At 44.3% G+C, this 18,627-nt stretch overlaps 1 protein-coding gene across 5 annotated transcripts in view; it reads left to right on the top strand.

Moving 5' to 3' along the window:
- The window catches only part of prdm11 (PR domain containing 11), a 72,904-nt gene that overhangs the window by 18,686 nt on the left and 35,591 nt on the right, over positions 1 to 18,627 (top strand). The window contains exon 3 of one of the 5 annotated variants that reach the window (XM_086007567.1): positions 4,997 to 6,057. The exons of the other annotated variants lie outside the window; for them this stretch is intronic. Coding sequence (XP_085863693.1) covers positions 4,997 to 6,057 — 1,061 coding nt within the window. The remainder of the gene's footprint in view (positions 1 to 4,996; positions 6,058 to 18,627) is intronic. 5 annotated transcript variants of the gene reach the window in all.

Below are 18,627 nucleotides of genomic sequence, written 5' to 3'. Positions count from 1 at the left end.
GCTCGCTGACCTAAATTGACTCCCAGTCAAGCAGCACCTCGATTTCAAAATTCCCATCCTTGTTTTCAAATCCCTCCATGGCCTCGCCCCTCCCTATCTCTGTAATCTCCTTCAGCCCCACAACCCCCCTGAGATATCTGCGCTCCTCTAATTCTGCCCTCTTGTGCATCCCTGATTATAATCGCTCAACCATTGGTGGCCGTGCCTTCTGTTGCCTAGGCCCTAAGCTCTGGAATTCCCTGCCTAAACCTCTCCACCTCGCTACCTCTTTTTCCTCCTTTAAGACACTCCTTAAAACCTACCTCTTTGACCAAGCTTTTGGTCACCTGCCCTAATTTATCCTTATGTGGCTCGGTGTCAAATTTTTTGTCTTAAAATACTCCTGTACAGCACCTTGGGATGTTTTACTACATTAAAGCTGCTATATAAATACAACTTGTTGTTGTTGTTGAATTGTGCCAAAAGCAGATTGCTGAAGCCTACTTGCCCTTTTCTGCCATTATGAGAATAAAACAAAAATCTTCCATTGCTTTAAGTACAAAATCTCCATAGCCAATACCTTGCCCCATTATTGGAAATGGTAATTTATGAACAGTTACCCAGTGATTTCAGTAGCAGTGAATTGCTGATCTAGGTTAGGTAGGATTTGCTTTCTTCTCTGCAAAAAAAAAAGTATTGCTTCACAGAACTATTCTTTCCCATCCATACTGCAAAAAAAGAAAACTAACACATTTGTATTGTCAACCTGCACCTGTATGTGCACCTTTTTAGGTTTTACTTTTTTTTTTTAAACGTCACCGTAGAACCACTATTGGGAGTTGCAATGTTCAATGTCAGTTAATCAACCAGACAAGCTATGTTATTTTAATATTACTGGAGTTTCCCTTTGGCCATTTAAAATGAAAAGTACATTTTGGATAAGATTTTAAGTGATCTAGGGATTGGAAACATATTTCTATCCGATTAGAGGTATTCACTTAGCTGCTTTGACCAGTTCCCAATCCGGGTATTGTGCTTAGACCATAGGAAATGGAAAATGAGATGTGTGAGTTCAACTTTCTTCATTTAAGAGCAAGTCACTAGTCAAAGTGTTTTTCTTCTTCCTTTTGTATAATGCAAAGTAATAGCAGGGTTTAATGCTATTTTAATATTGAAATTAATTTCTCTAAAATCCATAGACCTACTGCTAAGCTTATAATTTCATACTGGTAGTATGCATTTCCTGATACTCAATTGCTAGGTAATATCATCATAAAGTTCCTGTACATTCTCCTCATAATGTCAGGAAGATTTAGAGTGTGTTATAAGTCAATGATGACTATTTAACAGTGTTCCGATGGTTTCTAAAAATCAGTTCATCAAACCCCGTCTGTATTGATCAGGTATTCATGCTCTTATTAATGATCATGACAAACTTTTTCAGGTGGACAAATCACTGTGGTTACAAGCCCCTGCAGATCATACTGCACAGCATGCTACTTTGGAGTTAAGAAAAATGTGAGACAGTTTTTAATGCTGGTCTAAACAAGGTCCAAACAAAACTTATAGGAACAATTCTTCCATATTTGTTCATCCTTCACAGTCAAATGAATAGGTGATTGTCCTAAAAAAGGAAATTGGTACCCTTTAAGACAGTAGCTGTGTGTGCACCATGATCTTCTGTATCCCATGCTGTAAAGAAAAATGTTGTTCTGGATATTGCACCTCAGTTCTTGTCCTGCCATTACCAGTAGTTGCACTTTTTCTCCTGTCGTTGGTAGTTTCGCGCCAGGATAAAGTTCTTCTCGTTTATAATTGGTTACTTCCTTCCGAGACATTTTGTAGGTTCTTACTTAATAGCTTATTGTTCTTTTACAGTCCTTTTAAACAAGTTCTTGTACATTTTAGTACTGTAGCTTCTTTGCCATCATTGTGATCTTGGTTTTGATGCTTGGTTTGTTTCAGTCCTTCAGTCAAGAGGTATATTGATCATGTCGTAATTGATTAAAAACACCTTTGTTTCTGCGGCGTCTGAATTGGCCAGTGCTAGCAGGTCCCTTTCAAGACAAGAGGTTGCCATTACACTTGGTTCAAGAGGCTCATGCAGGACATTAGCAAAGTGTAAGAAAAAAAGTCCCCTCCACAGTATTTCACTGCCACACAGTCAGGAAGACTCTGGGGCAGAAATTCAATTCACAGGCACCAATTTTTCCACCTTTTAATATTAGCAAAAAAACTCCACATTTCGTGGCGAATGGAAGCCCAAAGGCTAGGCAGTTGGCAGCTTGAAAGTGCAATTGTAAGTGACTTGGGGGAGAGTTTTTCCAGGGCCGATGCAGAAGAAAAGGGTTGAAAAGGAATAGGTGGTGTGGGTGATGAGGGATACAAGGAAGCGGTTGAAGAAGTCCTTGACTGTGATTGAGACCATGGGAGTAGAGAGGCCACATGAGATGCCAAGGTCGACGGGGTGGACGTGGATATGGATAAATTCAGATTAGAGGTGAGGAAATGTTGTGTCGGTATGATAGTGCCTTAGCTGATGGGGCCATAGATATGTCATGCCAAAGGAAGACGACCTGTTATGAGGTGGGAACAAGTTGGATAGAGTTCATAATAAAGTGAATTAAATGTGGAAGGAATGGGCTTGAATGGTCAAATGGCCTTATGCCATGATCTCTCTCACATTCTTCACTCGCTTGCATATGTGGCTAACATTAGTCCAAACTTATAGGGGGTGAATTTTCTTGGAACTTCTCCTGTTCCCCAACCGTAACTTCAGCAGATGTTCAGCTGAAACCCCGTTTACGTGTCACTGCCATTGAAGCAATCTAAGGTTGATATCCTGAAGATGGGGGTGTGCCCTGCTGCCCATTCATTAACCAGTCATTACACATCTTCCTATTGATCTACAGCAATCCCTTTCAAAAGGAAGAATTTTTCGAGGGGCAAATTGAGATGCTGGATGTCTTTTAGAAACAATAGAATATCAAAGCAATCCCAGACATGGGTGCCTTGGTCAGTTATCCATTTGAGTAAGCCTCTGCGTTGTAAAAGAAGGCAGGGTCCCTTTCAAGACTTCGTTCAAGAGACTCACGCAGGACATTAGCAAAGAGTAAGAAAAAAGCCCCTTCCGCTTGGTACCTTCACTACCATGCCATAAAATTGGAGTAAAACCTCCAAATTTCGTGTTGTGATCTGCTATGCATGAACCACACCAGAACTGTGGTTGACACCATATTGACTTGAGCGACTTCTAGTTGTCCAGGGCGCCTGCTTGAAATAGGCATTTAGCTCCTTAAATATGCAAATTGGGGTCCTCTGAAATTCAGGGCTAGTGACGCGTGTTCTCTGCCCAGTGTACCAGGCATTGAGCAGCTTAACCAGCAGTCCTTGAAGGGACCATTGGAGGCTGCTCAAAAAATGGCCCAGTTTTGTAGGACTCCTCCTGGGCCCACAATAAAACATCAGCGTGCTGCTGGCATATTTGTGGACACCCCCCACCCCCCTCCCCCCAACTAGTTCTACTCCCATTATTTCATTGTCTGAAAGAGGATGGGACAGGGGTCTTGAACACAATTTGTCCAGAAACAAGATTTCAAGTATGTAACTCTCCCATCCAAAGCATTGCCTAGCTGCCATTGACTCAAGGATGCATACATTTTCATACAGGATAATATTTTTGCATCAACATTCTTGAACAATATAGAGAGAATAAACTAATAATACAAATACTCTCATTTAACCTGATCTGAACAGTGGCAGGCTTCATTAAATTGCAGCACCTTCAGGACTTCATTTACTTAGATAGATGATTTATTCAAATTCTCGCAATATTGTAGAGATATCAGTCTGAGCAAATTGAGTTTCCCAGGTAAACTGAGATTCTTCATTGGTTGTGAGAAAGCCCCATTGGAGCTGGTGTAGAATGTCTCCTTATTAGCTGCTGATTCTATATATTTCTGGGCATAGTTTAGATTACTTTACAACCCATGTAACTTGAATGCTTTGTCCTCTCAATAGGATGCAGGATTCAAGCACAATATTTTTTATGAATTACAGGTCTGGTAGAGGCATTGTGAATGACTTTGAGTCCATTTCAAATTAAATTCAGCTGAACAGTTACGTTAAGTGTAATAACTGCAAGAATGTCTGATCTCGCCATCGAGTCCTGCTGACTCATTTTAACTACAAATTTTAAACAAACCTCCTTTGACCACATCATGCTACTTCTCGCTGGTGGCGTGATGGTGCCATGCCATTGAATATGTAAATAATTATTTGGGTTTTGAGAATAAGATACTTGATTGTAAAATTAGTTCATTGGTTGGCATTGCTTTAGATGGCTCAATTTTCCTTTATTAAAAGATAGATATATATATATATATACATAAAATCACGAGCTGCATTTTTTATGCCCAGGAGAAATGCAGGACATCATGTTTAGAGGGTTGATCCATTTGGTAAGATGATTAATGCATTGTGATTTTTTTTTGAAAAGGGAAAAGCCTGGTAGAAGTGCTTAGTACTGTCAATAGATTCAAAGTAGAAACATGGTTTGGGACTGGGCTACTCCCATATGATTAGAAAGAATTGTGCACAAGAAAGATGACCTGGAAATGAACATTGAATAAAGATATTTTGCCAAGCTTAAGAATGTGTTTTTGGGGAGGGAGGAAGCTGCATTTGTCCCCTCTTTTTATAAAAAAAAAAAAAAAAAAAAAAAAAATATTTTTTTAGAAAGTTCACAATTTCTTACATAACATTTTCTTTTTTACTCTTTTTAAAAAGTACTTTTTTGTTCTTAAATACAGCCTATGTGTTCCAACAAAAGAGATACTGTCTACTCTGCACAATTAACTGCAGAACTACTCTGCATACAAATAATAAGTACCACTTGCAAAAGTTAGCAGCCTACTTTTCAAAGTCTTATTTCTCACTGTATGACAACAGTTTTTAATCAAATATTCACTTACAGGCATTGATTTTGATGCAATTAACTTGTGTTTTATTTTTTAAGTTCCTTCTGTGGCTACATTTGCCTTTCTGGAAAACCTTGTCCAGTACTACAGACTCCATCTCTTGCAATCAGAAGTTGGAGACGAAGGAGACACCCTTCTACCTGTGCTACCAGACCACCAACAGCAACCTGTAAAGGATAAGGTTCAACACCATTATTCTCAACATCATTCTCATCACCCACCATCGCAGCTACAACTTCAACAACAGTATCAAACTCAACATCCGACAGAACAACCAGTAGTTCAGCCGGGTCCAGAACCTCAACAGGCACAACAGAAGTGTTCAGAGCAAGAGCTTAAGGTTGAACAATGTGATGAAATTCTGGAACAGCATCATAGCCAACAATATTACCCAGAGCGACCAAAACACCAGTATCAGCAGAAAAACCTCAAAGAACAGCTCTGTGAGGCACCACAAAATAACAGCCAGTGCCAACAACATCTGGTGGTGGAGCACCATCCATTGAATCCACATCAGCTGACACAGCTCCAGCAACAGTCGCCGCATCAATTGCCACAGCTCCAGCAACAGTCGCCGCATCAATTGCCACAACTCCAGCAACAGTCGCCGCATCAATTGCCACAACTCCAGCAACAGTCGCCGCATCAATTGCCACAACTCCAGCAACAGTCGCCGCATCAATTGCCACAACTCCAGCAACAGTCACCGCATCAATTGCCACAACTCCAGCAACAGTCGCCACATCAATTGCCACAACTCCAGCAACAGTCGCCACATCAATTGCCACAGATGCAGCAGTCATCCCCACATCAATTGCCACAGATGCAGCAGTCATCCCCACACCAAATGCCACAACCCCAGCAGCAACTACCCGACCAGAAGACATTTTTATGGCAGCAAGAAGACCTACAACCATTGCCACCACCGCCACCACGTCCACAACATCCACTTTACCATCAGCTTCCACAGTACCAATGCCCTTCGCTGCAGGAGCCACCACGCCTGCAACATAGGTTGCAGTCTTCAACTTTCAAAGATATTTGTCGTAATCTGAAAGCAGTAGCCGCTCGTAAACGTATGCGACAGAGCCAACCATCGGTAAGGATCATCTCTTTATTATAAAATTAATCTTTATATTGGTTGGCTGTTTTTACTTGAATCAAATGAAAATCACTGTCTGCCAGTTGACTAATGGTCCCAAAGTGAAATAAATTTAGGAGGTATAAGTATGATTTCAATGGCTATGAATCCACAGAATAAAACTACTTTACAGCCTGAGAAGTTAGATGAATAGAGGGTGTGAGATGCTGATTAGTTGGGGTGTGTTTGTATATGTGTGTGAGTGTTTAAGTATGTGAGTAAGTGTGAGAGAGAGAGATGATAAAGGCATTGGAGAGGATGCAGAGGAGATTTAAGAACATAAGAAATAGGAGCAGGCGTAGGTCATTTGCCCTTCGAGCCTGCTCCGCCGTTCAGTAAGATCATGGCTGATCTTCTACCTCATCTCCACTTTCCTGCAATATCCCCATATCCCTTGGTTCCCTTAATATTCAATGTTTACTAGAATGGTACTAGGGATGAGGGACTTCAGTTATGTGGAGAGACTAGAGAAGCTAAGATTGTTCTTCTTGGAGCAGAGAAGGTTAAGGGGATATTTAATAGAGGTGCTGAAAATTGTGAAGGGTTTTGATAGAGTACATGGGGAGAAACTGTTTTCACTGGCAGGAGGTCAGTAACCAGAGGACATAGATTTAAGATAATTGGCAAAATGACCAGGGAAGAGATGAGCAATGTTTTTACGCATTATTTATATTGCACTGACCAATAAATGAACTTTAGCTAGAGGAAGTAAATCCTACAGCGAACTTAACATACATTTTAAAATAAACTAGGACTTGAGCTCCCAACACTGCTCAATGGACGAATGCACCGGCAATATTGTACTGAGCCACAGAGACTAAAAACATTTCAGGTTTGAAACCTAAGTTCGCTGTTTCCATCAGGGACACCAGCGGTGTCACTTAAATTGGCCTCAGAATCCCTAGAAAGAGGGTAGGAGTGACCAGAACATCTGCCACTGGTGGGTATTCAGTGATTCTGTGGATGTGTGTTGTGCATAGCTGAAGACAACTGGTGAGAACAGAATAAGGCTCTGCTGATTGATGAACTGATGTGCCAAATAACTGCCTGAATCCATGAGGTTACAACTTAAAACTAAAGGCTTTTATTAAGTAAAGAATCTTGGCATCAAGTTAACACAGGGCAACCATCATTCATCACCGACCCAGCCCTTATGAGTAAAACCCAGCTCTTATAAATAAGACTCACACCAATCAGGAGGATCCATAAAGGCGGAGCTAGGGAGGAACATTAGTGGTTACACCTGTAAAACATTTACAGACATTAACAAGTACAACAACAGACAATCCAGAACACAGGAGTTATTTCATCACATGAACCTGTTATAACTTATTCTCTAAGCTCATATGTGAATAATGCTCAGTTGAATAAGGTACCAGGGAGGGCTGTTAGTGCTCATGGAACTAAATTTCTACATGAGTCGCTGTTTTCAGGAGGTGTGGGTAAAGGAAGAAAACGGGGAAAAGACTAGAAACTGAGGCCCTAGAAATAGTAGATGCATTGCTGGTCATCTTCCAAAATTCTATAGACTCTGGAATAGTTCCCATGGATTGAAGGGTAGCTAATGTAACCCCACTATTTAAAAAAGGCGGTACTGTAGAGAGAAAATGGGGAATTATAGACCGGTAAGGCTGACATCGGTAGTGGGGAAAATGCTAGAGTCCATTATAAAAGATGTAATAGCAGAGCACTTGGAAAACAGTGACAGGATCGGACAAAGTCAACATGGATTTACAAAAGGTAAATCATGCTTGACTAATCTACTGGAATTATTTGAGGATGTAACTGGTAGGATAGATAAGGGAGAACCAGTGGATGTGGTGTATTTCAGAAGGCTTTCGATAAGGTCCCGCATAAAAGATTAGCATGCAAAGTTAAAGCACATGGGATTGCGGGTAAGGTACTGACTTGGATAGAGAACTGGTTGGCAGACAGGAAGCAAAGACTTGGAATAAACAGGTCTTTTTTCAGGAGGTGTAATTACGCATTCGTAATAAGGTGGATGAATTAGCTGTGCAAATAGATGTAAATGCTTATGATGTAATTGGAATTACGGAGACATGGCTTCAGGGTGACCAAGGCTGGGAATTCAACATCCAGGGGTATTCAATATTCAGGAAGGACAGGCAAAAAGGAAAAGGAGGTGGGGTAGCATTGCTGGTTAAAGAGGACATTAACACAATACACAGAATCACACAGAATCCCCACAGTGCAGATAGAGGCCATTTCGGCCCATCGAGCCTGCACCGACACATATCCCACCCTATCCCCGTAACCCCACGTATTTAATCCCCTAACACTAAGGGTCAATTTATCATAGCCAAATCAACCTAACCCGCACATCTTTGGACTGTGGGAGGAAACCGGAGCACCCGGAGGAAACCCACGCAGACACAGGGAGAATGTGCAAACTCCACACAGACAGTCGCCCGAGGCCGGATTTGAACCCGGGTCCCTGGCGCTGTGAGGCAACAGTGCTAACCACTATGCCACAATAGTAGAAGGATATTAGCTCTGATGATGTGGAATCTGTATGGGTAGAGCTGAGAAATACCAAGGGGCAGAAAACATTGGTGGGAGTTGTATACAGACCCCCAAACAGTAATGCTGAGGTTGGGGATGGCATTAAACGGGAAATTAGAGATGCGTGCAACAAAGGCACAGCAGTTATCATAGGTGACTTTAATCTACATGTAGATTGGGCTAACCAAATTAGTAACAGTACTGTGGAGGAGGAATTCCTAGAGTGTATATGGAATGGTTTCCTGGACCAATATGTCGAGGAACCAACTAGAGATCAGGCCATCTTAGACTGGGTATTATGTAATGAGAAAGGATTCATTAGCAATCTAGTTGTGCGAGGCCCCTTGGGGAAGAGTGATTAGAATATGATAGAATTCTTCATTAAGATGGAGAATGAAGTAGTTGACTCAGAGACTAGGGTCCTGAATTTAAATAAAGGAATCTACGATGGTATGAGGCGCAAGTTGGCTAGGATGGATTGGGGAACGTTACTTAAAGGGTTGACGGTGGATAGGCAGTGGCAAACATTTAAAGATCGCATGGGTGAACTACAGAATTTGTTGATCCCTGTTTGGCATAAAAATAAAACAAAAAAGGTGACTCAACCGTGGCTAACAAGGGAAATTAGGGATAGCATAAGATCCAAGGAGAGGACATTTAAATTGGCCAGAAAAAGCAGCAAACCTGAGGATTGGGAGTACGTTAGGATTCAGCAAAGGAGGACAAAGGGATTAATTAAGAGGGGGAAAATAGAATATGAGAGTAAGCTTGTAGGGAACATAAAAACTGACTGTAAAAGCTTCTATAGATATGTGAAGAGAAAAAGATTGGTGAAGTCAAGCGTAGGTCCCTTGCAGGCAGAATCAGGGGAATTTATAATGGGGAACAAAGAAATGGCAGACCAATTAAATACATACTTTGGTTCTGTCTTCACAAAGGAGGACACAAATAACCTTCCAGAGACATCAGGGAACATAGGGTCTAATGAGAGGGAGGAACTGAATGAAATCAGTATTTGTAGGGAAATTTTGTTAGGGAAATTGACGGCATTGAAGGCCGATAAATCTCCAGGGCCTGATAATCTACATCCTAGGGCACTTAAGGAAGTGGCCCTAGAAATAGTAGCTGCATTGCTGGTCATCTTTCAAAATTCTATAGACTCTGGAATAGTTCCCATGGATTGGAGGGTAGCTAATGTAACCCCACTATTTAAAAAAGGTGGTAGAGAGAAAACGGGGAATTATAGACTGGTAAGCCTGACATCGGTAGTGGGGGAAAATGCCAGAGTCCATTATAAAAGATGTAATAGCAGAGCACTTGGAAAACAGTGACAGGATTGGACAAAGTCAACATGGATTTACAAAAGGTAAATCATGCTTGACTAATCTACTGGAATTTTTTGAGGATGTAACTGGTAGAATAGATAAGGGAGGACCAGTGGATGTGGTGTATTTGGACTTTCAGAAGGCTTTCGATAAGGTCCCGCATAAGAGATTGGCGTGCAAAGTTAAAGCACATGGGATTGGGGGTAAGGTACTGACTTGCATAGAGAACTGGTTGGCAGACAGGAAGCAAAGACTTGGAATAAACGGGTCTTTTTCCAAGTGGCAGGCAGTGACTAGTGGGGTACCGCAGGGATCGGTGCTAGGCCCCCAGCTATTCACAACATATATTAATGATCTAGACGAGGGAACTAGATGTAATATCTCCAAGTTTGCAGATGACACAAAGCTGGGTGGGCGTGTGTGCTGTGAGGCGGATGCAGAGAGGCTTCAGTATGATTTGGACAGGTTGGGTGATTGGGCAGATGCATGGCAGATGCAGTATAATGTGGATAAATGCGAGGTTATCCACTTTGGTGGCAAAAACAGGAAGACAGATTATTATCTGAGCGGCAATAGATTGGGAAAAGGGGAAGTGCAACGAGACCTGGGTGTCCTTGTGCACCAGTCGCTGAAGGTAAGCATGCAGGTGCAGCAGGCGGTTAAGAAGGCAAATGGTATGTTGGCCTTCATAGCGAGAGGATTTGAGTACAGGAGCAAGGATGTCTTGCTGCAGTTGTACAGGGCCTTGGTGAGACCACGCCTTGAGTATTGTGTGCAGTTTTGGTCGCCTTATCTGAGGAAGGATGTTCTTGCCATGGAGGGAGTGCAGTGAAGATTCACCAGACTGATACCTGGGATGGCAGGAATGACGTATGAAGAGAGATTGGGTCGATTAGGCTTATATTCGCTGGAGTTTAGAAGAATGAGAGGGGATCTCTTTGAAACTTATAAAGTTCTAACGGAACTAGACAGACTCGATGCAGGAAGGATGTTCCCAATGGCGGTAGAGTCCAGATCCAGGGGTCACAGGCTAAGGATAAGAGGTAAGCCATTTAGGACATAGATGAGGAGGAATTTCTTCACCCAGAGAGTGGTGAACCTGTGGAATTCTCTACCACAGGAGGCAGTTGAGGCTAACTCATTAAATATATTCAAGAAGGAGTTAGATATATTTCTTAAGGCTAAAGTGATCAAGGGATATGGGGAGAAAGCAGGGACAGGGTACTGAATTTGGATGATCAGCCATGATCTCATTAAATGACGGAACAGGCTCGAGGGGCCGAATGGCCTACTCCTGCTCCTATCTTCTATGTTTCTATGTTACAGTAGGGTGCAACAGACCGTGAATAATAATTAGATGTAAATGGTAAGTAAAATAATCATGAGGGAATAGAGGTGACGGTAAATACACCAATAGTACTCAAAAGTTGTTTAGTTGCTTTTTTTTTCAGCCTCACCAAAACTAACTTTCCTGTGCATGAGTTGAAGTATGGGACTTTCCAGTCTTGAATTTAAGCTTTTGAAGACTGCAGTAATATTTTAACACTTTATAAAATGGCAGGCTGGGACATTGGAGAGGAGATACAAGGGGGTAGATTTTCCCGAACCTGTCGGGAAGAAGGCGGGACTTCCCCTTTTGGGTTTTTGACCCGCCTACATCGACGTCCGGCCAATCCGCGTGATTTTCGCTTGATTTACCTTGTTGAGCCTGCCCAGTGGGCTCAGCAGGCCAATTAAGGGCCACCTGGCAACAGGTGACGTCACAGACTGCAATTTCATCTGTCAAGAGTTTTTGAAGCTGTGAAACACTGACACTCCTGAGTTCTAACATGAGTCCTTCTGCACAGACTCAGTTAGAACTCTCACCGGCACTCAAAGCTGAAGATTGTCACTTTTCACAGATCGCAGCCATTCAGCTTTCAGTTCTGGCTGAGTGATGGGCTCCCGACGCCTACAGGAAGAAAGGCTGTGAAGGTAAGTACAGGTAAGTAAAAGTTCTTTACACACTTTAGACACACCAAACACACTTACCTTTGCACTCATGCACCCATCACTCACCTGAGCACTGACATCGCGACCCCTCCAACTCTTTCAACCCGACGGCTCGCCTGCTCTAACCTGGCGTGGTTTGGAGCCGTCGGGAATCCCACACGAAACCCCTCAAAATAGGGATTAGGCTAAAAACTGCCTGTTCACTACCTGTTAACAGGCAGTTAATTGGCACTAGTCCCTTCCCACCTGGTTTCGGCGGGTCCCAGTGCGGGGCGGGTACCCGCCGCCCCTGAAACTTACGTGGGGCGAGATGGTGTCGGGACCCCCAAATTCAGGATTTCCCCCCCCCTCCCCCCCACATGCCTGAAACCCCGCCTGACGGCTCCACGAAAATCTAGCCCAAGGTGTTCAGAGAACATTGGCAGCATCCACTTTTTTAGTGAAGACAGATGCAAAGTACTTATTTATTTTCAGCCATGTCCTCTGCCTCCACAAGAAGATCTCCTTTTTGGTCCCTAATTTGCCCCACCCTTCCTTTGACTACCCTTTTACTATTTATATGTTTATAAAAGACTTTTGGGTTCCCATTTATATTGCCCACTAATATATTTTCATTCACTCTCTTTGCCCCTCTTATTTCCTTTTCCAGTTCTCCTCTATACTTCCTGTATTCAGCTTGTTCTTTACTGTATTATGAACCTTACATTTATCATAACCCTGCTTTTTTTGTTTCATTTTAATCTCTATCTTTAGTCATCCAGGGAGCTCTAGCTTTGGATGCCCTTCCTTTTCCCCTTCATGGGACTGTGTCTAATCTGTACCCAAACTATCTCCTATTTGAAGGCGTCCCATTGCTCATTTACTGTTTTACCTGCCAATCTTTGATTCTAATCCACCTGGGCCACATCCCTTTTCAACTCACTGAAATTAGCCCTCCTCCAGTTGATTTTCACATTTGATTTTTCCTTGTCCTTTTCCATAACTACTCTAAATCTATTAATATTGCCAACACTGTTTCCCAAATGCTCCCCCACTGAAAAATGGTCCTCTTGCCCCACTTCTTGCCCCGTAATATTAATAGCGATCATTCAGGCCATCAACGAAGCTCCTGCTAAAGGCAGGCGGGGGCCTACTTAACTTGCAAAAAGTTGTGGCCCAATGACGTCATCGATGCTATGATGTAATATGAACATCAAGCTTGGGGGAAGCCCACACTGCCTGCTGCCCAGCAACAGAACCACAGCGGGAAGAGCTGATTAGCCAGAAGAGGCTGAGGTAAGTCTTAGAAATTTGCCTCTGATCTCCTTATGCGTTAGGAGGAGCAGGAGTACTCCCCCTCAGGACCCTCAAGGAGTGCTTGGACCTCCCCAGCCCCAGACTCTGCCCAATCGCGAGTGAATCCCCACGTGGCCTCCCCCCGATCACAAAGAAAGTCAGTATTTGTCTATTGTGATATAAGAAGCTTATGTCCCCCGCCCCGATCCCCAATCGTGTGGGAATCCTCCGATCGTCCTGGAACCCCATCTCCCACTGACTGCTACCAAATTTCCGCTCCCACCTGGCAGCCAGGTAGTCTGGTTGAATCTGGCTGGGTGTTGTGTGGGACTCCAGGAACTTTTATTTAAATGAGGCCCTACCGTTCAGATCAGCAGGGCCTCCACATCCCCGAACTCTCTGGCTCTGCTATCGGGCTCGTGCGCACCTTTTCCACCTTTCCTAACAATCAAGGGTATAGAATCATAGACATTTACATTCAGAAGGAGGTCCTTCAGTCCATCAGGTCTATGCTAGCTCTTTGCTAGAGCAATTCAAAACTAATCCCACTGCATTGCCCTGAAGTTCCTCTGTTTGAAATGTGTATCCATTTTCCCTTATTAGATGCAATGCTTTCTGCCTCAGAAGGGAGAGAGTGTATTCAGATTTTCAAAGAAAGCAAACCAGGCCAGACGTATGTAAAGGGAGAGAGTTCAAACGCGGGGGTAAAATTCAACTTTTGCAGGGGCACAAAACAGATGGTAGTGTATCAGCTGCCCGTTATACACCCTGCCCAAGTTTCCTTTCTATTGACTTCATTGGAGAAGAAAATTGGGCAGGATGTGTAATGGGTGGCCAAGCCATTCGTTTTGCGCCCCCCACTTTAGTTGAATTTTACTAACATAGAGATAGAATCATTCAGACACAGGTGAGAGAGACAGAGAGAAATCAGACAGGAGAGAGAAAGGCACAGACATGGGGAGGGAGAGAAAGTTGCAGAGGGAGATATAGAGAGACTTTCAGCCACAGCAAAACCACTGATACACACAGAGATTGAGAAAAAAGCGCAAGACATGCAGAAATAGAGAAAAATAGTACAGTACAAACATGCAGAAATGGAGAGAGAGATATTCACACAAAAGGACAGAGATTCCTTTTTGTTATTTAGAGCTTTGGTTGATTTGTCTTACAATCGGAGCTGACCATGAGGTTATGTTTATTAAACTTGAAAACAAAAACATTTTGTTTGAGAGCTTAGGATTTTGCTCCAGCAAAAATAGTAATGCCCACCTGAGTGCTGGAGTTGCTACATTGTGCACAGGGCTGAAAACGCAAGCGGAATCCAGGGGTATACTAAGTATGCTCCCTTTTTATAAAAGAAAATTATACTCTCACCAAGAAAAATCTTTGATTTTTTTTTAATGTACATTTTCTTGCTAACATGGAGATCCTCGATTCAGAATCTGCTCCCTGCTGCCTTGCTCTGGTAGTATAAATGATGGGAAGCATCCCGGAGAAGCTCATTTTCAACAGCAGGAAGCATGACCCCAATGTGACCGGAGTGCCACTCTGAAACTGCTTGAACATCTATATATCTATATATCTATATATATATTTTTATATATATAAACCGGTCCGTCCGTCTGTCTGTCTGTTTGTCTGTCTGTCTGTCCGGCTATACAATCAAAAGTTATAGAGCGTACCTACACATATGTTATATCAAAAGAAAGCTTATCATTAGGGGACTCTAATAGGCGTATTTACTTTTTGGTCAGACAAAAATTGTTCAGACAGTATACAAAAAAGGTTAAAAAAATGGCAACATTCCGCTCATTAGCGTTAAGTGATGTGATGTGATGGTTGACCAATCGTACAGGGGATTAACCTGATGGTTGACCAATCGGTGCATCACGGGGGGCGTTTCATTGCGTGTGTGGGCGGGCCTAATCCTTCTGAGCTGAGGTGAGTGGCCGCCATCTTGATCCCTAACTATTCATTTATATTTCCCACTTTCTGCGTGTTTATTTTCAAATCTAGATTTCCAGCAAAAAAAAAGTTGCTTTTAAAACACAATTAAATTGTTTTTAAAAAAAGTTAATTAATTTGTAAATATTTTCTCTAACCTCATTAATTTTCCTACCTTTCACCCTTTTTTTTTCCCTCTTGACTCGCTACCTCCGCCGGGCGCCGCAACCTTCCAGGGTTACCCCGCCTGCAGGCCTCGAAGCCTCGGCCTCTCCTCCCCAGCCATGCCCGAGCTAGGCACCTCCCGTCCCGCTCAACAAGCGGCCCGCAATCGCCGCCATCTTTGTAAAGGCTGGCGGGGCGGGCCTGAGCCGAGCGTAGCCACCGCCGCCATCTTTGTAAAGGCTGGCAGGGCGGTACGGCGCTCTGCAGAGCCATCGCCGGCGCTGGGCTCGGGTGCTCTGTGGCCTGCGGCCGAATGGCGGCTGCAGAGCTCGGGCTGCCCGGGGCGCTGGGCTCGGCTGGGCCATGTCAGTGCGGGTGCCCAAGGCCCCGGGGCCTAGCCTTCTCCAACCGCCGCCGGCAGCGCAACTCTCAACACTGGCAGAGGGGAGAGGGTCTGCTGGCTCCCCCACTCCCTTCCCCCCCTCTTTCCCCCACACCCCCTTTCCTCCCCCACCCCCTTCCCACCCCCCTTTCCCCCTGTCTGTCTGTCCGCTATACACTCAAAAATTATAGAGCGTACCTACACGCATGTTATATCAAAAGAAAGCTTATCATTAGGGGAGTCTAATAGGCATATTTACTTTTTGGTCAGACAAAAATTGTTCGGACACTATACAAAAAACGCTCAAAAATCCGCTCATTAGCAGTTGACCAATCCTACCGCTCATTAGCGTTGAGTAACGTGATGGTTGACCAATCCTACAGTTCAGTGACCTGATGGTTGACCAATCCGCCATCTGTGGGCGGGCCTAATCCTGCAGCCTCCCGACACTTCGCCATTTTTTTCATCCCCACAGTGACAGCACCAGCCAAACAAACCCCCACATTGCAGCCCGAGACACAGAGCGGGCGGGGGAGCATCAGCGGCCGTCCATAAACCACGCTACCCGCGGCGCGGCGGCCGGGTACACCGGGTAATCAGCTGGGGTCCGTCTCGGCCCGAGAGCCTGGCCGGGCCTGAACCGCTAGGCCCCGCACGGCCACCGCGGCCGGGCTCAATTTTCAAAGCCCTTCCCCGGGTGCCAAAAGAGGGGGAGGGGGAGAGGTGGAGAGCGAGAGAGAGGGGACATACAGGGGCAGGGAGAGAGAGGGGGCAGGGAGAGAGAGGGGGAGGGACAGAGAGAGGGTCAAGGAGGGAAAGAGTGACACAGAGCGCGGGACCCGGCAGCACCCAGCCGTAGGGAGGGAGAGGAGAGGGGTAGAGGGAGAGAGAGGGAGGGACAGAGAGAGGGGACAGACAGGGGCAGGGAGAGAGAGGGGGGGACAGAGGGGCAGGGAGAGAGAGGGGTTCAGGGAGGGAAACAGTGACACAGAGCGGGGGAGCGGCAGCGCCCGGCCATAAACCGCGCGGCCCAAAATTGCCCTGGCAACGCCGGGCCCCCCCAGCTAGTCGTCTATAAAGTGCTTTCCAGGTTCAGGAGCTCCAAAGTTGTTGTGAGACTGGCTTGCAGTTGTACCCCTTTGTTTGTACTGGTGCTACTCTGGGACACATATGAGTGATGTCTGTAATTGATGTCACTAGAATGCCTAGCAGGGAAGGAAACACTGCTTGAGAGTCTCCATGTCAGCAGGAAAATTAACATTTAAAGTAATTTAGACTGCAGCGGTTCAAGAAGACCACCACCTTCTTAAGGGCGACTAGGGATGGGCAATAAATGCCGGCCTTGCCAGCAACACCCACGTCCTGAGAATGAATGTAATAATTGAAGTTTTTGGGGAGTGTCTTTTTCTTTGATTAAAAATTGGAGTACTGTAATTAGAACAAATGTGCTTCCCTAAGACTTTCCTTCCTCTTCAATCAGAAAGGATGTACATGATGCAACAAGAGCATGGTCTGTGTTTTTAAGTTCTGCTCACAGGTCAAGGTAGAGTCTTGATGGATAGAAATAGACCAGGTACCAGTCCAGCTTATTAATAGTAAAGAGAGGATGTTAGTTTATGATCTGTAATTTGCATTAATTTTATTCTGAGTATTTATATGGGAGAATTTTTGTATCCATTAAGTTAAGCATATTTCTTTCCACTTTTTATAACTGGAGCCAACATTGCATACTCTTGAGGTTAGATGCTTCCCTATATCCAGAGGTAAAACAACAGTGTTCTAATTGACTGTACCAGTCAGACCCCTTATCCAGTGCATTCTAATAAGGTGCTTTGACATTTCTTTGGGCTCTGTGCCTTGGGAAAGTGGCTTACATTGGTCACTCTCATGGGTTTACACACTTCAGTGGAGCTGGCTTCTGTGTAGTTCAGCTCCATAGTCAGAAACCTGCTTAATTACTAACGTGTGACAGGCTGTGTCACTGCTGTGCCAATTTGAGGAATGTGTATGCATAAAGTATTGAGGTTGTGACATTACAACATCTGGCATTAATCCATATGCACACAAAATCTGACAACATATTTTCTAAAAGAAAGACATGCATTTATATAGCGCCTTTCACGATTGTTGCAATGTAGGAAACATGGCAGCCAATTTGCGCACAGCAAGCTCCCACAAACAGCAATGTGATAATGACCAGATAATCTGTTTTTGTTATGTTGATAGAGGGATAAATATTGGCCAGGACACCGGGGGTAACTCCCCTGCGCGTCTTCAAAATAGTGCCATGGGATCTTTTACTTCCATCTGTGAGAGCAGATCGGGCCTCGGTTTAACGTCTCATCCGAAAGGCAACTTGTTCCCTGGCCTCAGTTTTTACTGTACTTGACTCATCCATTAATAAGACTTCCTGTGACTTTTCCTGTGCTTTCTGACACAGCACTTTCCCTCTTTTCCAACCACTCCCCCCCACCCCCCCCCTCCCCCCCCCCCCCCCCCCCCCAGCTAAAATCAGGAACTTGCTATTTGGGAAATCACAGTGATAAATGCACAACCTGACACATTGGGGTTGATTTTAACTCAGCCGTGAGGCGGGCTTTGAGGCGTGCGGGGGGTTAAAATCGCTAAAACTGGCGGGCGAGACCCCCCCCCGGGCCTGGTTCCCGACCCCGAGGCATTTTAACCCAGGCGTGTCTGATGGAGGCGGGACTGATTCGGGACCAACAGGCGGGACTGGTCTTTAAGGCCCTTAATCAGCAATAATTGGTCTTTATAATCCCATTTTAACAGGCCCTTGCATTTTTAACCCTTTTCCCACATAAAACACGCCTGGTGGGGATCACGCCTGTGAAACCTGGCGTGAACACTATTGGCTTGCTGACCATCAGCTGCAGGTCAACCATTAAAGAGGAGATTTGATTA

This window comes from Somniosus microcephalus, chromosome 15 (assembly GCF_052327205.1).
Source record: "Somniosus microcephalus isolate GS21.2 chromosome 15, FLI_Smic_1.0, whole genome shotgun sequence".
In the NCBI taxonomy this organism is placed as follows: Eukaryota; Metazoa; Chordata; class Chondrichthyes; order Squaliformes; family Somniosidae; genus Somniosus; species Somniosus microcephalus.
The sequence above is the reverse complement of the archived record's forward strand: the minus strand, read 5'-3'. Positions and strand labels throughout refer to the sequence as shown.